The sequence below is a fragment of the Ictalurus punctatus genome, chromosome 13 (genome assembly GCF_001660625.3).
Source record: "Ictalurus punctatus breed USDA103 chromosome 13, Coco_2.0, whole genome shotgun sequence".
Lineage (NCBI taxonomy): Eukaryota > Metazoa > Chordata > Actinopteri > Siluriformes > Ictaluridae > Ictalurus > Ictalurus punctatus.
Window position 1 is genome coordinate 15,259,969 of NC_030428.2, and position 21,766 is coordinate 15,281,734.

At 37.3% G+C, this 21,766-nt stretch overlaps 2 protein-coding genes across 5 annotated transcripts; one reads left to right on the forward strand and one right to left on the reverse strand.

Moving 5' to 3' along the window:
• The first annotated feature begins 1,238 nt into the window (after positions 1–1,238).
• nrap (nebulin-related anchoring protein) lies at positions 1,239–16,525 on the forward strand. Of its 4 annotated transcripts, none has more exons than XM_017483154.3 (43): positions 1,239–1,491; positions 1,859–1,953; positions 2,106–2,193; positions 3,163–3,264; positions 3,491–3,592; positions 3,691–3,795; positions 4,012–4,119; positions 4,245–4,349; positions 4,446–4,553; positions 4,633–4,740; positions 5,354–5,461; positions 5,776–5,895; positions 6,466–6,570; positions 6,831–6,938; positions 7,254–7,358; positions 7,514–7,612; positions 7,980–8,084; positions 8,186–8,293; positions 8,418–8,525; positions 8,620–8,817; positions 8,919–9,023; positions 9,113–9,211; positions 9,314–9,418; positions 9,522–9,629; positions 9,842–10,153; positions 10,266–10,370; positions 10,921–11,019; positions 11,231–11,335; positions 11,438–11,545; positions 11,649–11,762; positions 11,878–12,075; positions 12,311–12,415; positions 12,527–12,625; positions 12,733–12,837; positions 13,024–13,131; positions 13,315–13,626; positions 13,817–13,921; positions 14,035–14,133; positions 14,296–14,400; positions 14,497–14,604; positions 14,717–15,028; positions 15,322–15,474; positions 15,639–16,525. In XM_017483154.3, the coding sequence occupies exons 1-43, from the start codon at positions 1,420–1,422 to the stop codon at positions 15,900–15,902; spliced, it is 5,490 nt and encodes a 1,829-aa protein (XP_017338643.1). In that variant the 5' UTR covers positions 1,239–1,419; the 3' UTR covers positions 15,903–16,525. The 4 variants fall into 4 exon arrangements, with proteins under 4 accessions (XP_017338643.1, XP_047015284.1, XP_017338645.1 ...); XM_047159328.2 differs by having other exon boundaries at positions 3,691–3,786; XM_017483156.3 differs by lacking the exon at positions 4,012–4,119.
• Positions 16,199–20,922, reverse strand: habp2 (hyaluronan binding protein 2). Its single transcript, XM_017483163.3, has 13 exons — positions 20,767–20,922; positions 20,401–20,437; positions 20,192–20,299; positions 19,374–19,484; positions 19,151–19,267; positions 18,820–18,936; positions 18,536–18,716; positions 18,210–18,304; positions 17,871–18,120; positions 17,439–17,581; positions 17,148–17,288; positions 16,887–17,032; positions 16,199–16,745 (listed from the first exon to the last, which is right to left on the reverse strand). The coding sequence occupies exons 1-13, from the start codon at positions 20,836–20,838 to the stop codon at positions 16,584–16,586; spliced, it is 1,680 nt and encodes a 559-aa protein (XP_017338652.1). The 5' UTR covers positions 20,839–20,922; the 3' UTR covers positions 16,199–16,583.
• Between the last annotated feature and the right edge of the window lie 844 nt (positions 20,923–21,766).

Below are 21,766 nucleotides of genomic sequence, written 5' to 3' on the forward strand. Positions count from 1 at the left end.
CTCAATTATTTTCAGCCTGTCCATTTTAATAAGGAGATTGCAATCTGAAAGCCTCGTGACTTAAACTCGTTGTTTCACACGCTCCACACTCACACGTCAATGGCAGTGAGAGCACAGTTATGTTCACAGTGTGAACATGCTTAGAGTCCACAATTTAAGACATTTTAATTAGTGAGTAATTTATTCAGGGGCTTCCCAAACCATACTGACTGTGAACAAGACAGTAGGGATCTACAAAGGCTATCAAGGCTTATCATGATAAGGTCGTATAGAACAGGGCTTCTCAGTGTTATGCAACCTTTTCCAGTGTCAAATAATTTCCACAAATCATTAAAATTTTTGTACTTGCAAGTTATATTACGTTAAAATGTAGATTAAAAACAGTATGTATCAGATTTAGTTAAACAGTTCAACAGTTGTATAAAAATTGCACTTAAATGCCAGTTGATGTTATTTATACTTGTTTTTAAGAGATAGAGTTTAAACCTAATGAATATTCATTCATTCATTCATTCATTCAGTCATTCATCCACTTTATCCTGGTCAAGGTTGCATTGGATCTGGAGACCACCCATGAAGACTGAGCATGAGGCCGGACTACACACTGGAGGGGACACTAGTACGTTAAAGGTCATCAAGCATATACACACATTCACATACTCATTCACACTCAGGGACAATAAGTGGGAGAAGCCCACACGGACACAGGAAGAACATGTGAAAATCCACACAGACAGTAACCCGAGCTCAGGATTGAACCGGGAACCCTGCAGCGAAATGTCATCAATGAAAATATAATAATAATAACTCTAACGAGGATGAAAACATTGTTAGTAGTTGATTATTGCCCAGTGTAAAATTATTTATTAAAAAAAGTTTTTAAACTTTGAAAACCACATCTGGAACCTACACTATTCTGCATGAAAGCAGGTTCATGAAATTACATCAATGACTAAGCATGATAAACGTAAAAACATTTGTAATGCACCTATTACACGTGTAGCTAGCAAGCTCAGTGTGACTTCATTCACCTATTTTTGAGCACAACTGAAAGATGTGGAGGCCACTGTGACTAAGCCCCCGAAATGTACAACAGCAAACTTAGTGTCTGGTTACATAAACACAGTAACATCTCCCCCTCTTCACTAACAGACAGCTTGACAGCCAGTTACATGACCGGCAGTGTCTAAAGAAGGGTGGAACCTTGCATCCAGTACATGTAATAGACAGAGCTGGCCTGTAGCAGATCTAAGTTTAACACAGGTCATAGAGGGAGACACAAGCGGGAACAGGGGACTGTCTGGAACGCTTTACCTTCCTCTCTGAGGTCTGCCCAAGACTACTTATTTTGGAGAATTTTTGGAGCATTTTTTGATATACGTACTGTATATTTGTAGTGAGTACATTAATAGGGAAAAGATGAATATTCAGAACTGTGCCAGGTGTGGATTTGTGGTATATCCAGCTGAAAAAGTTAATCTCATTGGCCAGGTAAGTCTGGATGTTTGTAATAAGTGAATACATATTTGATTTGTGGCATTCAGTCTTTTTTCTTTGTTTAAATATTCAAATAGTTTATTGTATAATAATACTAATCTAATAATAACAAAGCAGTGAGTGACTTCCATAGCATTGGCTGATGTAAGAACACTAATCACGTTACCATTTAGGACAAAATAGCAAACATGAAAGGTTTTCCAAGCATTTTAGACAGATCGCCTACGATGTCTTTATTGTTATTATTATTATTATTATTATTATTATTATTATTATTATTATTATTATTATTATCGTAGATTTGAATTTTGTAATACGTAATGACAGTCTGTCTCTCTATGTATCTCTCTCATATAAACAGAACTGGCACAAAACATGCTTTCACTGTGAGGTCTGTAAGATGGTTCTCACTGCCAATAATTATATAAGTCACCAAAAGAGGCCATATTGTCAAGTGTGAGTATTTGACAATTTCTGTTTTCATTTTTATATAAAATACACATTTTTGTTTTAAAGCAGTTACTACCCCTGTAAGGATACTCACACAAAACAAAGCATATCACTGCCACAAGCTATCAATTTTGTTATGACTTGTGTTCAATTTACAGACATAATCCTAAGAACAACACCTTCACAAGTGTCTATGAAACCCCAGTCAACATTAATGCCAAGAAGCAGGCACAGGCTGTCAGTGAGGTGAGCTTACAATTATGTCCAAGATACAACAAAACACAGCATAGCTTTGATTATTGCTTACAGAGACAGCAATAATCATATTATGATAATGACCCAAAATCATCAGTATTTTGTGATTTTAATTATTGATGGGTTCTAAGGTAAAATATGAACAATATCAGGAATAGTTAAATACACATATATGTTATTAATATATTAATGTTAACACTGAATTGGGAAGCCACTGGCTGACTAATAAAAGTCATAATAGTGGTTTTCATGAGTGTTGTAAAGCTGTTTTAAGGAAAGTTCAGAGGCTGTAGTGACTCTACAGGTTTGGAATGGGGACTGAGTTTCTGCTCTGCGCTATTTCGGTGGTGTGCCTGTGACTCGACACCCTACTCAGATCCACTCTATGTACTTGGTGCTTAATTTTATGCACCACGAAAGCAGCCCACTTCTTTTCCTGTTCTCTCTCTCTCTCTCTCTCTCTCTCTCTCTCTCTCTCTCTCTCTCTCTCTCTCTCTCTCTCTCTCTCTCTCTCTCTCTCTCTCTCTCTCTCTCTCTCTCTCTCTCTCTTTACGAGCAGGTGGATACCCACCTGCTCGTGTCTGTTAGTGTGCATAAGCGTGTACTCTCTCTAGACTCTGCAGTTGTAGTGTACAATCTATTAAATTTCCTTTACTTCCTGGAATTATCCCCAAACCAATTTCCAGTATAAAAATGTTATAAAAAGCACCATATTATAAAACTAAACACTGTCCACACTCTCTGAACAAGAAGGATGTATCACTGTGCGCATCATGATTGAACATTGTGTTTTTGGAAATACGTCGAACAATTCATTGGAAACTGTTGGTCATTGTTTATTCACATCTTGGTTATATTCACTGCCTTATCATATTTTGTATAAATTATGTTTTAGATTGCTTAAGCTGTGAAACTATGAGTACAGGTCCATCTATGATTAAACACTATGTTGGTTGGCAGATTAAATATAGAGAGGATGGTGAACGTTTCATGTCCACTTTCCACTATGACATGTCCAAAGAGATAGAACAGGCTCGCAAGGCCAGCCAAATGACCAGCCAGGTAGGAGATCAGATAAAATGTAAATAATAATAATAATAATAATAATAATAATAATAATAATAATAATAATAATAATATGTTTTTTAACTTTGATTTATAAAGTACCTTTCTTAAAACCAAGGCCACTTTACAGAAGGAAAAAAACCTTGTGAGATCAGTTATTAAATTGCTACATCCAGGATCAGTGAAATAAAGAAACTTGTGCCTGTGTTAAACTGTCCTCTAGGGCTATGAATCTGAATTTTCAGAGCAGCAGGTATGGTACTCGGGGAGTGTAAGCAGCCAGGAGGTAGTTCGCATGTCTCAGGCGCAGAAAATCATCAGTGATGTAAGTAATCTCAAATCTCTATTTAAATTTGGATGATTGTGTGATGGTTGTAATTGTGGAACATGAAAGCATATTTATATAAGTCTCTCTGGACTTAGGTGGAGTACAAGCGTGGCCATGAGGAGCGAGTGACACAGTTCACATCTGTAACTGACACACCTGAGATGCTGCATGCTAAGACTGGAACCTCACTGGCAAGCGATGTATGCTCATACTCATACTTTTCACTTTTGCATCATATCAGAGCAGAAGGAAATATATCTCTGCTTTCTCAAAAGTATGCTCAAAAAGTATTTCTCAAAAAGGAAATGCTTTAAAAGCATTCTAAATACATTCAATAAATGCACTCATTATCATTACGTAAATATAGATAGTGTGGTTTTAAAGCATCCTTAATATTCCTGGATCTTAACTAACAGGTGAAATACACTGAGGGATATGAGCAATCCAAAGGAAAAGGCAGCTTCCCTGCTATGCTCACTCCAGCATACGAAGTAGCCAAGAAATCCAACACCCTTGCGAGCAATGTAAGTAAAGATTCCTGTGGAACAAATTGCATGTTGGGATTTGTTTATTTTGAAATAGTCATACATACTATGTATTGTTACACACTTTTCAAGTAATATTTTGCATGTGCTCAATTTATTATCAGGTCGAGTATAAGAAGGGACATGAGGAGAGGGTTTCAAAGTACACCACTGTGATAGATACACCTGAGGTGCTACTGGCTAAAAGTCAAGGAAAGATCGCTAGTGATGTAAGCATAAACTTTCCAGATATTATTAACATATTTCCAAGAATTTATGAGACTAATAAATGGCTAGAAATGTGATCAATTATTCACAAAAAACAGGTTGTCTACATGGAGGAATATGAACAGCAACGGGGGAAAGGAAGCTTCCCTGCACACTTTACTCCTGGTTACCAAGTGGCCAAGAAAGCAAATGAAATGGCTAGCAAAGTAAGTGCTCACACATAACTTGCATACTTTTCACACTGAGAGTTTAACACTTAAGCAGCTGATTGTCTGTGTTGTGTAGGTGAAGTACCAGCAGAAGTATGAACAAGAGATAAAGGGTAAAGCTAGCACTGACGCTGGAGCAGCTGAGTTCACTCTGGCTAAAGAGAATGCAGAAAAGTTCAGCCAGGTAACAAGCTTCATTCCTTTTACATTTAAGCACATTTTAAGTTACTGTTCATTCAATCACATGACATAAATGGCATATTGCACATCAGTACTTACCCCAGGCAAACACACAATTTCTTGTCTTCTAATAATCTGATTTACTTCTGGCCGTGCTCATTGCTAGGAATGTTTAATAATTTAACTGCATGGAAAAATCTTGTCAATGTCCTTCAGAGAAATTTAAACACAGTGAAATAAAATTCAGGATTTTACCTAAGGAGATGCTGCATGGCAGTAAGTAACAGCTAAATGCCTTTCCCAGTAGATGAGTTATTGGGCTTATCTGAACATTTTGCTTATTCATTTATGTATATTTAACATTAAACCCATGAAATTAAACATACTGTATATGTACAATTATTTATTGCATACACATGTACTATATAATAATAATATTATCACAAGTGGATATGCCTGCGGTTTATTTTTTCAGCCATCCATGTCATATTGAATGGCTAATAGTTGTAAGTCTTGGTGATTGGGTTTGTGTTCACTGTGAGCACTTATTACTAAGTCATCAAACCTACGACTATGAGACTACATTTATTTCTGTGGTTGTGACTATTGTATCTCAGCATGCCTATACTGAGGAATATGAGCAGCAGAGAGGCAAGGGAAGCTTTCCTGCTATGATCACTCCTGGATACCAGATGGCCAAGAAAGCCAATGACATGGCCAGTGATGTGAGTTTTGAGTCTAAATGAATACAGTAGAATTGTGTGACAGACACTTTGTTATCTGCTATCTTGTTTTCATTGTTGGTGTGTCATTTCTGAGTGAAATATTCATTCCTAGTGAGGGAATTTCTCTTATTGTCATGAATCCTCTCCAGGAATCGAATGATGTCACTCCAAAAGATCTCAGCAGACCAATATAGTTCCACCGCCTGAGTTTGTGTGTGAACATGTGTTATCTCACACCAGGGGAATGCCCCCTGACATAGGTGTTGTTTTTGAGTAGCACAAGCATTAAATTCTCTCCCCGTTTTAACCTGCAGCTGAAATATAAGAAGGACCTGAACAAAATGAAGGGCTCTGCCTCTGCGTACCACTGCCTGACCTCTGATGATAACCTGGCTCTGAAGAATGCCTGCAAGATCAACAAGCTCGTCAGTGAGGTGAACTCTTGTTTTTAAATATGCTTCTTATTAAACATATTTCATTGTACATGATTCATATTTGCAGCTTACACTTAATACAGATACAACATAACTATTTAAGTGCCCACTTAACATTCTTGAAACATCATCTGACATGTGTCATCAAAACCATGAGCTATGAGGATGGACTGTGGTTCCCATGCAGACATATATGGCAACGCAAACTGTGATGCTATGGATGACAGAGATGATTTAGGCATCTGCCATGAGCTCAGTCAGACACAAAGGCACCAAACTTGTATTGTGTTCTTCTTTCATGGCTCTCCTGCTGAGTTCAGCTCCTCACACAGATCACGGAGAGAAATGTGACATCATGTCACTGTACCACTCCCAGCTTAGACATGTTGAAATGGCTTTGTTGATACCCAATGACACCATATCATCATCACAGCCTGATTAATGTTCAGGGGTAAAAGAGCAAAGATGATTTTGTGTGAAGAATCTGAAGGTCACTAAAGGTTTAAAATAGCACTCCACTGTATTAGATCATGGTTGTTTATAATATATATGCACTGTTTTTGTATTCAGGTTGAATACAAGAAAGATCATGAAAACACAAAAGGACACAGCATCAACTATTGTGAGACACCACAGTTTAAAAATGTGTCCAAGATTGCCCAGTATACCAGTGATGTGAGTATGGTGTTTATGTGACTGCCCAAAGAGTGAGAGCATTTTCTATATTTAAGTGTGATATTACTGTGCAGAGTTCACACTGCTTCATGTCTGATCATCACATAAAGAAACAGAATCATATGGTGACAATGACATCAAGAGATTAAATCCACAATTATATAAAAATATATCTGCATACATTTGTGTTTCTAACTACATACTTAATTATTAAAATACTGCACTGTGTAATAGATTTTTCTATTATATTATGTTTACAGAATAAATATAAGGAGAAGTATGCCAATCACATGAAGGGTCACTATGAAGGAACTGGGCTTGACAAGAAAACTCTGCATGCCATGAAAGTCAGAAACCTGGCCAGTGATGTAAGACTTCATTGCTGCTACTGTACTGCTAATATAGTGTCTTGATCATGTGGATCATTATAGCTGAATGCCATTTAACTCTTTTAATTCCTAGATTATTATCCAGTTATTCATCTTGAGGCATATTAGTAACTACTATGAATTATTTTGAAACTACTATGAATTTAGTATGTACATTGAAACTGATTGGAAAGTTCTACACACACAGTAATTCAATGATGAGGAATGTAACACTATGAACACAGCAGATGATGTAGAAATTAATGTTTGCATAGAAGACTTAAATGTGCACTGAGTTAATCTTTTCAATTTCAGATTGCTTATAAGTCAGAGTATGAACAGGAGCATGGTGAATACAACTACCCTGCTGAAATCACCCCATCTTATCAGACCCAGAAGAAACTGGAGCCTCTCAAAGATGTGTGTCTTCTAATATGTAGCATTTTGAAAGGGGCATTTACAAGTACACAAAAAATACATGAAAGTCATTTCATGTCAGTAAATACATTAGTATGTTGCAAAACAATTTCCTTGTAAAGAATGTGATATTAAAGATATGCCTTTGTCCCTCACAGAAAAATTACAGACAGCACATTGACAAGCTGAAATACAGTCAGGTGACAGATACTCCTGACATTGTTCAAGCTCGAATCAACGCACAGCAATTTAGCAATGTAGGTATTGATCTCCTCTCTAACAGCCAAATGTACTGTTTGTTATGGTAATATATAATAGATTGAACTAGATTAAATATATTATCTATTATATTGTTTTTTTTTTGTTATGGTTAAAATGTTTGTCTAAGACAAATATAAAAATTCCCCCTAACAAGTAGTATTCAAGTGCTAGGCCAGTCTGGAAAGCTGGTGGAGAAGATGTCAAGAATGTAAAATATAAAATTGTTTTGATTAACATGTTTCCTGGTCTAATTCCTAATTCTATATCTTTTATCAGTATGTCCAAACTTTTGACTAGTAGTGTATACAACTTTAGATTCTAAAGCACAATGGTGACTTAAACTTGCTGAAATGTATTTTGCAGTTGAACTACAAAGCCAACTATGAGAAAACTAAGACCCAGTATACCTCAGCTCAAGATACACCACAGCTTAAGACAGCCAAAGCCAATGCAGAGCTCATTAGTGATGTGAGTATATAGTACAAAAAATAGTCAAACTTATGTTGTCTTCTAGTTTTAGACACGTGTGGGTTTTTTTTTTGTATTATTGACACTCTTCTTGGTCATAGATCAAGTATAAAGAGGACTGGGAGAAGAGTAAGTCTAAAGCATGTGACATTGGTGTGGACACACTGACCTTTAAAGCTGCTAAAGCTTCAAGAGATCTGGCCAGTGATGTATGCATTTACTTGCTAATTCCATGACAAATATATTTTCATTTGGTGTTTGACTGTAACAATGTAATAGCAAAATAAGTTTATCATGGGATGCCAATAATATGACTGTGAACATATCTTGCAGATTAAATATAAAGAGTTATTCACAAAGAACAAGGACAAAGCAATTGGTATGAATGTAAGTGATTCTAAGACTCTCCACTGTCTTCAAGTGGCCAAGTTGAACAATGAGGTAAAGATCTTTCTGCCAACAAAAGATATTAAAAAACTATGTATGAGCAAATGCTGTGAGGAGAAAGAAATTTTATATTTCCATTTGACTTTAGATTGCCTATAAGAAGGACTCAAAGGAGATTCAGACCAAGTGTAACCTGCCTATGAACATGGTGAATCTAAACCATGCGAAAAAGGCCCAGGCACTGGCCAGTGATCTAGACTATAGGAAGAAGCTTCATGACTACACCATCCTGCCTGATGACATCAAAGTGCAGCAAGCTAAGAAGGCCTACAACCTGCAGAGTGATGTAAGAAAAAGTAGAAGTAAACATAGGATTACAAGAACTGTTTTTTTTATTATTATTATTATTGCACTTTTTGAGCCTGCTATATGGTTTGATCCTAACAGAACCAGTACCGCGCTGATCTGATCTGGATGAAGGGAGTGGGCTGGGAGGCTGATGGCTGCCTGGATGTTGCACAGGCCAAGAAAGCTGTAGAGCTTGCAAGCGACGTAAGTTAATTGTGTGTGGAGGAGAATGTGTTTTAAGATTTGAACATTTGTGCTTCACTGAGTATTTACTCTGTAAAACTATTTTGCAGCAAAAATATCGTCAAAAGGTGGACAGTGTGAAGTTTACCCAAGCAGCTGACACTTTATCCATCAAGCATGCCAAGAAGAGCCAGGAACTACAGAGTGATGTTAGATAATTTTGTAAACTTGTTTTGTCTGACTTCATATTAATGTTCTAAATCAAGCAACTGACAGAGTGAGTCTCATATTTTTTACTGCTTTCTTCTCAGCTGGCATACAAGGCAGGCACAGAACAGATCATCCATAAGTACACTGCGAGCAAGGATGAACCACTCTACAGACAGGCCAAAGCTAATGCAGAGCTTCTCAGTGATGTATGTGTTCAAATGTGTCACTCATCTATACATGAAATGCCCTGCAAATAATTGAAGACTTTAAGATTATAAGTCAATGGTGTATTCTACTTTTGTTCTTCAGAAAACTTATAAGAGTAGTTGGGAGGCCCAGAGGGACAAGGGCTTTGAGTTACGCATGGATGCACTGTCAATCTTTACCGCCAAAGCTAACAGGGACCTTGCCAGTGATGTGAGTGACCACAGTACAATAAATGTAAAAACCATACCTGCCGTGTGAAACTACAGTATTCAGAGTGGTGTGCTGCATAAGCATTCAACCCCTTTGAACTTTTCCACATTTTGTAGTGACTTGTTGCACAGTGGGGTGAATAGTTATGCAACACAATGTAATAAAAAATGTATTGGTAAGTGACTGTTTCATTAACAGCCATTGTTCTGTAGGTCAAATACAAGAAACAGTATGAGATGACGAAAGGAAAGATGATTGGGGTGAAGACTGTGACAGATGATTCTCAGTTGGCCCACTCCACACTGGCCACTAAACTCCACAGTGACCGCAACTATAGGAAAGAGTATGAAGACAGTAAGACCAAACACAGTTCATCACTTGATATGATGACCATCAGTCATGCCAAAAAGGCCCAAGACCTGGCTACAGAGACCAACTACAGAACTTTCCTGCACAAGTACACAAGCCTGCCCAGTGATATGAAAGTAGAATGGGCGAAGAAAGCGTATGGCCAACAGAGCGATGTATGAGTCAGACATAAAACTATACAGTATATTTAAGTATGCCTGATCCACAGAAATAACCAAACTAAAATATAATGACAGTTTATTATATATGAACTGGTTTTTCCTACAGAAAAAGTATCGGTCAGATCTGAACTGGATGAAGGGTGTTGGCTGGGAGACTACTGGGTCTCTTGATGTACAGCAGGCTAAGAAGGCTGGAAATATCATCAGTGAGGTATTGATTAACTGTCTGCGCATTACTACAATTTGTAAGACCCCTAAAGGCTTCTAATTGAACTAAGCTTAAAAAGTGTCATTTCCTTCATTTCTATTTACCTCATATAGCAATTAATTGATCACATTTAGAATTAGGAAAACATATAAATGTATAAACTAAGGCTGTGTTAAAACAATTTAACTATACAAAAGTGTATTCATTCAATCAGGCCCTGAACACAGAAATATCTACCAGCATAAATCTAATAAAACACATCTGATAACTGATTTGATTGACTAAACAATCTTATTATTAGTTTATCAACAGAATATATTCGATAAAAAAAACAGTCTTTCCAAATATTCCAAATTTCTTTTTAATCACCACTGAAAATATTCAATGAAAAAAAAGTGTTTAATATAGTTTATAATTATCAGCCTATGAATATGAAAACATAAGCCTTCTGCAGTATCCATGAGTCATTTTATTTGAATATATATTATTTTATATCATTATATTTCACAATAGATACAAAATAGTGCACGAATGTGCTACCTGTGTGTTTCAGAAAAAATATCGTCAGAATGTGAGTGCTCTGAAATTCACCAGTGTGGAGGATACACCAGAGATGGTACAGGCCAAAGTCAGCAACAAACTGGCACTAGATGTAAGAAAATTCCACAGCTATCAGGATCTATATATAATACATTTATTAAGTAAATCTGTGACAATTCAGTGATTATGTGTAACCTGAGCTCTCAGTTCTAACATTTTTGAAGGGAATGATAAATGTACTTATTATGGTTATATTTAAAGAGATAAGTTCTCTCAGCACTCCTTATTGTCCAGATGTAATTTGATACTTTGTGTTCATACAGAGGTTGTACAGAGAAAAGGGAGAGAATGAGAAGCACACTTACACAATCACAGGAGACCTACCTGAGCATATGCAGGCCAAGATAAATGCTATGAATCTCAGTGAGGTGAGATTTTTGCATGTGTGCTATGCTGTTTCAGTACCACTATTGCTCCTAAACTTAATATCCACTTATTTCATGTGTTCTTCTTGTGTTTTTATTTTAAAGACATGCTACAAAGAATCATGGACAAAGCTCAGAGATGCAGGCTACCAATTACGTTTGGATGCTATTCCTTTCCAGGCAGCCAAATCCTCTGGAGATATACTTAGTGATGTAAGAGTGATCCTCTCTTGTATTATATTATGTTTTTATTATTATTATTATATTTTTTTTTATCAGGGAAAAGTAACCAAGCTCTACATTTTTTCACTTCTAGCAAAAATACAAAGAGCAGTTTGAGAAGTCAAAGGGTAAGATGATTGGCCTGAAAGGATTGCAGGATGACATTAACATTGCCCACTCAGTGAATGCCACCCAGCTCCAGAGTAATGTGAGTAGACCAGCAGTGTATAATGTATTAAAACCATCTATTTTTTACTGCAAATAAGAATCTTTTAAAGATATGTTTGCTAGACTTACTGATTTAACTCATGCACACTGTATAGATTAAATATAAGAAAGACTCTACTAAAGGACACTCTCAGTTCCACCTCTCAATGGACATGTTAGACGTAGTTCATGCTAAGAAGGCCCAGGCTCTGGTTAGTGACCAAGACTACAGACTTACCCTGCACCATTACACCGCTCTGCCTGATGACCTGAAGGTGCAAGCTGCCAAGAGAGCTTATAAGCTGCAGAGTGAGGTAACCTTTGATGTCTTCTAATAATAATTATCCTTAATTGATTGATGGAATATTGTAAAATCACATGTTCGCACTGTATAGCTACAAAATTGTGCATAGAGTTACTGCATATGATTGGCTCTATAACAAACATTATCTGAGACATAAAGTATACAGTACTATACTATGTGCACTTATATGTAAAGTGACTGATTTTTGCACAGTTACTGATTTGTGCTTTGTATGTGTGTAATAGAAAGCATACCGCTCTGATATGAATTACCTGCGTGGGGCTGCCTGGATTGCTACTGGTGCCTTACAGATTGAAGGCTCCAAACGTGCAACAGAGCTGATCAGTGAGGTATGATGTATTTGTCTTATTGTTTAATATCTAATGGGAAATATCTTAAAATAAATAAATAAATAAATTATTTTTATCATTTTAATGATGCAATTTCTCTTTATTCAACAGAAAAAATATCGACAGCAGCCATATGCATTTAAGCATACATCTGTTACAGATTCCCCTGACATTGTTCATGCCAAGTTCAGCAACAAGATCACCAATGAGGTGCATAACATTGTGTTTTTTTCATCTGATGTCCTCACTGTTTCTTTTTTTTTTTTCGAAGGTTCAGTTGAAACAAAATAGTTAATCTGTATGCTCAAATTCAACAGCGACTATACAAAGAGAAAGGCGAGAACCTCAGGCATAACTACACCATCACAGCTGAACGACCAGAGATCACCCAGGCCAGAATTAACGCTGCTAATTTCAGCGATGTAATTCCTTTAAGCCATCTTCATGTCATGTCCTTTGTACCCTATTTTTAACACAAATATTCTAGATTATTCCACTATATTATACTATATGTGTCACAATATTTTCTGATATAATTTCATTGTACTGTCATATTGTGGCTTTTTTGAATGCAGTTATGGAATCCTGCATTTGTGTTCTTGTTCTAGATCAAGTACAAAGAGTCCTGGCACACGCTGAGAGCACAGGGATATAAACTGACAATGCAGGACATCCCCTTCCAGGCAGCCAAAGCATCCACAGGCATTGCCAGCGATGTAGGAGAATCCATGCTAATTTTACATGTCCTGTAAATATTCTGTAGTGTGTAATGTCAGTGCAGCATGATTTAATCACCCAAATTGTTTCATATTAGGTGTGCATTAAGGTTATTACTTTTTACATGATTTTTTACAATTATCATTACTAACCTGGAAGTCTGAATTGATTATATTCCACAGTACATGTACAAGCACAATCATGCTCTGGAGAAGGGCAAGCACATTGGAGCACGGAGCATTATGGACGATTCTCACCTCCTACACTGCTGGCAGATGGCACGTCTGCAGAGTGACAAGGACTACCGTAAAGATGTCATGTCCACCAGTGGGCAGTATCACCTTGGACTAGACCTGATCAACCTGGTTCATGCCAAGAAAGCTCAGGCCCTGGCCAGTGACCAGGACTACAAGAAACGCTTCCATTCCTACACTGTATTGCCTAATGACATGAAGGTGCAGTGGGCAAAGAAGGCTTATGAGCTGCAGAGCCAGGTGAGAGAAAATTAGTTTCTTGGGGAAGAGTTTATTAGAGAGAGAAAAAATTGTTTGGTAAATATATACAGTTTTTCTGGTGACATAGAGTGTACCAAGCAAAGAACAGAACAATATACTGTATATTGTGATTTAAATAGGGTATACTGAATAATGTGTATCTTTTTCTCTTGAATCTGAAAAATTTAAGAACTTGTACAAATCAGATCTAAACTTCATGAAAGGAGTGGCCTGGGACTCAGTTGGTGCACCTCAGATGGAGTCTGCAAGAAAAGCTGGAGAGCTAATCAGTGATGTAAATCCACACTATCAAAACTAAAAACACAATAGCATTGAACACAACGTCCACCAGTTTATGTAACTTAACGTTTGGTTTTCCACAATATAAGCCTCTCTTTGTAATTGCAGAAGAAATATCGCCAGCTTCCTGGCCATCTGAAGTTTACCCAAGTGGCTGATTCCCCTGATATTGTCCATGCCAAGAACAGTTACATGCAGTGTAGTGAGGTATGTCTACAACTAATGTCTTACAAAATTAAGTGATGCATAGTAATAATACATGCATAAAGATGCGTAATAGTACAGAAATGCCAAAATAAAGACATATAAATGGTTATAGGATTAAAAATATTGGCACAATGTAATAACCAATTACTACATATATTTCAGAGATTGTACAAGTCTGGCGATTCTGAGTCCATGCACAAATACACCCTGCTCCCAGATCACCCTGACTTCATCCGAGCAAAGATCAATGCACAGCAGATCAGCGATGTACGATGGAAGTTTTTTTAAGTTTTAAAAAGCTACTGTATTCATTTACTAAATAATGTCATAGGTTCATTTTCTATCCTATGGTTCACTCTACAGAAAGTTTATAAGGCATCAGGAGACCAGGTGAAGTCAGCAGGCTATGACTTCAGACTAGATGCTATCCCCTTCCAGACAGCCAAAGCCTCTAGAGAAATTGCCAGTGATGTGAGTCTAAGTAATAAATTTCAATCATTTATCAGTCATATATGAAAGTAAAGAAATAACATCTGACCAAACAGCTGTTGGAGTAAACCAATGTTTTTCTATTATACTTTAGTTGCACTACAAGGAGGCCTTTGTAAAACAGAAGGGTCAGCAGATAGGTCTCCTGAGTGTCGAGGATGACCCCAAGATGAGACATTCACTGGCTGTAGGCAAGCTGCAGAGTAACAATGAGTACAAGAAGAAGTTCCAGGAGACACGATCTCAATTTAAGATCCATGCAGACCAGCCAGAGTTCCTGCATGCTAGGAAGAGCCAGGCTCAGGCCAGTGACATCACATACCGCCAACATCTCCATAACTACACGTGCGACCCACAGCAGCTGAACTTCCAACACGCTAAACAGGCCTACAAGCTGCAGAGTGATGTGAGTGGAACATTTTGAATTCTGTGTGATATTTATATACTTTATAACAAATAGTGTTTAAAAGATGGGAATTATGTGTGGAAACATGTTATATTAATGACATTAACAAAAAAAAGGTACATTCATCAATATTTTTGTAAGCAAGCTTATACTGTTATTGTGTTATTTTTTCCAGTCACCAATAGGGCTTGAAATATCTGTGATTTTGATAGCAGGTGTATAAGAGAGCAAATGGACTCCCATTAGTTGTACTGATTTGAACATGGGACTTGATTTTGTGTGGATGGTTGCAGGTGAACTATAAATCTGACCTGAACTGGATAAAAGGGGTGGGCTGGACTCCACCAGGCTCTCATAAGGTAGAGATGGCCAGGAGAGCTGCCGAGCTTGGCCTGGCTGAGGGACTGGACACTGAGCAAGCCATCTCCAAATATCAAGAATTGATGGTGAGATAACTTATTAGAATCTACAATTGCAACAAATATGAAAGGGGTATGGTGTATGTAAAAAAGAGAAAACAGAAGAAAAAAATTAACAAATTATTCAAAATTGAAATATGACTTGTAGCCAATGTCTTCTTAACTCTTCTCTTCTCTTCTCTTCTCTTCAGATGCTCCAGCGTCAGCTACAGTTGGAGAATCAGCAGCACAGCTCCTCAGAGCAGGTGGACACCACAGAGCAAGTCCAGCAGTCTGCAGTCAATCCAGATGCCATGGAGATCCTTCAAGTCAAAAGGAAGAAGACCATCCACACTACTTTCAAACAGGCAAAAACTACAAAGTCCATGACAATGCAGTCTGTAACATCTAACTCATCTACAAACCAGTCACTCACCAACCAGTCCTCTGAGAAGAAATTCATCACAAATAAGTGATCATTTCATACTGTATTTTAGTGTAAAGAAAGCAGTTTACAGTGATGTCATGTTAAGAATATTCTGAAGTGGAGTGAAGGATATTCATAGGAACACAATGAATTAAGTCTGAATGTGACAATGATGGAAGAATTATGAAGGTGGGGATAGAGTAAATGTCATGAAAATGTATAAATCCAGTTTCGTTGAGCTATTATTACTTGACATATGGGGAGGTTATGAACTGTTAGTACAGATGAAATCGAGTCTTTTGGAGAGTGTCTTATGCATGTAAAGAAGACAGGATTGTTGTAATGGAAAGTCAAATGCCTTTCTTTTTATTATTATTAATGAACAAGCAGCTTTATTTGAGGAAAAATCCCTTATTTTGAAATAGCTGCAAAACTTTATTTAATGGTAGCATAACAGTTTTGTGTGTCACTGGTGGACAATTATTATTTTAGACTCCTAATTACAGAATAGTTGCAGTATATTTAGGAGATGTTTGATACAGTATACTTTTTGCCTGGCAGGTTCAGCTTTTTGAGTATGCCAATAGCTATAGATATAAGCTCAATTAAGAGTACATGCTTGATGTATGACGAATGCCTATGGGATCCAAGAATAAAGGTTTTTAAAAACTGGCTGATGTCCTTTTGTTAAAAAACAAATCAATAATGCATGCATGTGTGTAGTGCAACTCTATATGGAGTGCATCTTTTCATTGATCCAGTCAATAAAGTGTGTGACACGGGCATAAACGCCAGGTTTATTCTTCTTGCCACAGCCGTCACCCCAGCTCACCACTCCATAGATATAATGTGTGTCGTTCTGTTTACAGACAAGAGGGCCCCCAGAGTCTCCCTATGAAGAGAAAAAAGGTAGCAAAATTAAAGTTTAGGCATAGGCATTAATAAACTGATTATTAGTGCCTATATATTTAATGTAATATGTCTATTTTTTAACAAGTCCCAGTTGCAGTCACAACCACACATAAATACACACCTGGCAGGTGTCAACCCCTCCTTGCATTCGTCCAGCACAGAGCATGCTGTCATCCAACACTTCACCAAGAACGTCAGGAGCCATGCAGCGGCTCTGGTTGATCAGGAGGACTTTTGTGTCCAGCAACTGCCTGGAACCGCTCTCATCTTCAAGAACAAAGACAGGAAAACAGGACTTGATTTGGTGTTAGTCAGTAGAGGAAAGCTCATGATCAAGCAAATAAGAGTTAAGAGGATGGAGAGTAAGAGAGAAAAGCCACACCTTTCTCAGTGACTCCATAGCCTGATATAGAGCATTTCATCCCATCAGGAAAAGGGCCAGGGGGCAGACAGGCAGCTTTAACAAACCTGGTTTCTCTGGCACAAAGTCCATCTTCAGACACAGCCTTCAGTTTGAGCAAGGCTGATATTTATTTAAAAAATAAAATAAAATTAAATACAAGCACAATGAATGTTTTTGTCATTAATTAAAAAATGATCAACACTATAATATGAGTACAAGTTAGCTATGGCCATCAATGGTACGTGGAAGCAGGGTGTGTTAGTAGATAACCTATGTCATTGTGTAAGGCCTCATCAGTTTCTGTGTAGTTCTCATGCATGATATAATCTTCAACCTCCACAGTCTGATCTGCTGCCTCATGCTTCTGCAGGTCCACCCCACCTAGACTCACCTGCATCTCTACTGTGTTGTCACTATTAAGTCACAAGTGCACAGATAGGCAAGCAAACAGACACACACACACACACACACACACACACACACACACACACACACACACACACACACACACACACACACACACACACGTGCCAGGAAGCAAAAGAATGACACAATATAAATTCATTATTTTGAAATATATTAAAACAAGTGCTTTCTTAATCCAGTGCTTTCTTTTTAAACTACACTGTGCACTTAATTTGTCTATACTGCAGATGTCAATTTGTATTGGTGTACCACACTGTTGCTGCAGGCAACACTCACATGCAGTGAGCAGCAGTGAGGACCCAGCACGAGTTAAGGAGGATTCCCCCACAATAGTGATTGAAGCCATCAGTGGTATTTTTGAGGCGTATCTGCAAAGAAGCTTGCCAGGGATGAGCTCCAGGCATAGACTTCCTCCCACCAAAGATCCTAGGTGTGATCCTACTTGGCCATGGCTTGCCACACTCAGAGAACTCGACCTTTATAGTAGGCTTTGCCTCTCCAACACTTGTTAACTCAGTCGAAGAAACTGTAATAATGTTGAGAATGTTAGAAAGATGGCAGGGTTGGAAAGAGAGAGACTGGGGGTGAGAAAGAGGGAATATGAAGGATGTGTACCTGGTTCAGGGCAGCGTGTGACATTACAGTCATTCCAACGCAACTTGTTTTTGTGCCTTATAAAGCACCAAGGCTGGCTCTCCCCATCTGGGTTCCTGGATAAAGGAATGTCCAATACTTTCATTTTTATCAGATTAGGCTTTCTTACTTATTCCTCTCTCTCTCTCTCTCTCTCTCTCTCTCTCTCTCTCTCTCTCTCTCTCTCTCTCTCTCTCTCTCTCTCTCTCACTCACTCACTCACTCACTCACTCACCCACACACACCCACACACACACACACACACACACACACACACACACACACACACACACAAAGGCAGGTCTGACCTGCAATAGTTATGAGGTCCTATTCCATCATCTTCTACATCATCATCATCATCATCATCACCGAAAGGACCAAACTGCATTATTAGGTATGAATTCCAAGGCAGACAGTTCTCTCCAGACACTGTTTCACTGACGAAACCTCTGTATGATGACCCGTCTCCCTCATAACAGTCATTAGGACCTTAACCACATACAGTCAATCAACAGCATGTTGGAAAACAAAATAAATACTGAATAATAATAATAATAATAATAATAATAATAATAATAATAGACCAATTTACCAACTTGGCAGAACTGTCCACTGTAGTTTTCAGGACACTTGCAGTGGAATTTAGCTCTTGTACGACCCTTTACACACGTTCCACCATTCAGACAGGGACTGGGATTACAGGCTGAGGCTAAAGCAGAACAACTTAAGGCTTTTATATTGTCCTTACAATACCCTTGCAATAAAAATAAACATAGTTTTCCTCTGCAAAATTAACCTGGCTTAAAAAATATATTTTAATGAATTAACAATGAATATTTATTGAAATTGTGTATGTACGATATTGCCTGGAAAAACGTTTTAGTTTCCTGTCAGTGTCACTAAGAAAGACTAATCACACTCACGTCTCCTGCAGTTGGGAGGCTGGAAGGGGGCGATACACTTGCACTCATAAAAGGGTTCGTTCTCAATACGGACGCACTCACCACGGCCGCATTTGACATTCTTACACACATTTATAACTGAAAAACAGAGAAATCCATAAATTATTGCTCCAAGAACTTTCTTTATAAAGAAACATTTTTCTTTTTAAATAAGTAGGAATGGTAACAAAATACGGTCTCTAACCATCTTGACATCTTTTGCCCTTAAAGGGAAAAGGGCAACTGCATTTGAAGTCACCTTGACCATCATTCTTACATGTACCATTGTTGTAACAGGGATTTGGATCACACTCATCTGAGAGGGTGGAGGAGAGAGAGAGAGCGAGAGTGAGAGAGAGAGAGAGAGAGAGAGAGAGAGAGAGAGAGAGAGAGAGATTAATATCCTTAATTCCAAGAAGGAAAAAAAATTAACAAGTTTACTGACCATACTTAAGTCCACTATTTTACATAAGAGTATACACACACACACACACACACACACACACACACACACACATATATATATATATATATATATATATATATATATATATATATATATATATATATATATATATATTTGTAAAGTTATTAGTTGTTAATTATCAGTGTTAATTGTTAGTTTATTTTGCTAATGTAAAGTTGGTCAAATATCACATATTTTGGTTGAAATGTTGGGCTTTTCTGAATTTAGTATTTGTTGCAAACTTCATATAAGCTCTTATTCTAAGCAAAATTGATAAGGTGATAGGATTTATATAGTCCTTGTGCTGAAATTATGAGGACCTATATATGGACATTTCTTTAAAGCTCAGCCAAAAAACTGGGCTAGATAATGGGATCAGTACAAAATGGTATGCTTATACTGTATCCTATTTATATACAGTGCCAGGGCAAAAAGAATCACATATTACTAAGTACAATCAGTGATGGAATTGTCCAATGTTCTAATGATATCAAATTATAAACTGTGTTCCCCTTTATATTACATAATACATGTATTGAATATATTTGATTTATTACCTATTTCATCAAAAAGGCCAAACAGCCAGTCTAGGTTTAATTCGGTAATATCACCGTAAGATTCCTCTTCGTACTCGCTGTCCGTCTCATTAACTGCGGCTATGATACCTAAACCGATTCCATGAAAAAAAGTTACTGACTATTATTATTATAATTATTATTATTATTATTATTATTATGAACAGTGAAAAGACAGTATTGAATCTCACCTTCAGCTATATCACTGATCAGGTCCAAAAGCAATCCCTGAAAAAGTAAAAACAATTTCCATCCTAAAACATTCAACAATAATCAAAGTAAAAACTCTACATATGAAAGGCTTTTTAGTAAACAATTCAAGCATTTATCCTCATGAGTTTCACATTATTGACGGTCAGTCCCAGTTTTATCAACATGCAGAACACACTCATGTTACAGGGACAGATATATATACTGAAATATACTGAAAAATACATTCGTCCTCTTTAAAAACTTAATTATTACTTCGTGTTTACAAAATATGATTTCTAATAAGGTGATTATATTTAATCACCACAAGGTATAAGTGAATGAACTGTGCAAAAGTTGCTGCATACCTTATTGTCTGCTGCTGTTGCTGCTTGGTTGAAACACTGCAGACTCAACAGTAGCAGCAATAACGCGACCATAGCACTACCAGTACTGTTCACAGGATTACAGGAAAGAAATCACCACAGTTCTGGGAATGCAGGCAATGATTTTTCAGATCACCCCTTGGATATTCATACAGAACCTCTCCTCTCCAGCTGGAAATCATTAGCCCACATCATCGATTTCTTCATAGATTCATGTCCAACCTTGTGCCCCAATACACAACACACAGCCCCATTAGTCTCTTTATGGTCTGGGATGTACACTACAACTAGAGATTTCAGACCACACTTTCTGTTCATTGAATAATAATGCAGGCGGTTCAGGTATAAATTGTCACATGGGTAGTTTTCCCTTACATTGCTATGCTTGAATTACAAATTGGATTTAATTGTTTATCGGTAGGATTGCTGTGACTGAATCAGTTCTGTATGTCTCTGTATGATTTTTCATCTGGGTCAATGGCCATACCTGTATCAGTGTATTTACACTGAATCAGTACTTTGAACTCATCTTTATTTTGCACATAAACAGCCCATAAAATCGTCTACTCTCAAGGATCCAACCTGCAGTACAGTCTGTGCATCAGATTTAAGTCCCAGCGTTATATGCCCATCATGTTGGTCTTATTATGGTATAATATACAGTAATTCAATTACAGTTTTTAGAGCAGTTTAATTCAAGCTCCATAAAATCCATTTACAGATGAGCATATAACAGTGCACAATACATTAAAAAGGTCAAATCAAACAAAAACACAACTAATATTTAATGTAGACTTTTATGAAACTTTAGGAATCATGCCTCGAGAAAGAGGGAGCGAAAGAAAGGATTTTATTAGACACATCCACATAAGTATATGATTTCTTTGTCATTCTTTTACAATTGGTCATTTTTTCCTTTATCAATCAGCAAATCTTCTCACACTATCATACATAATGAGGGTTTGTAAATCTAATCCTAAAT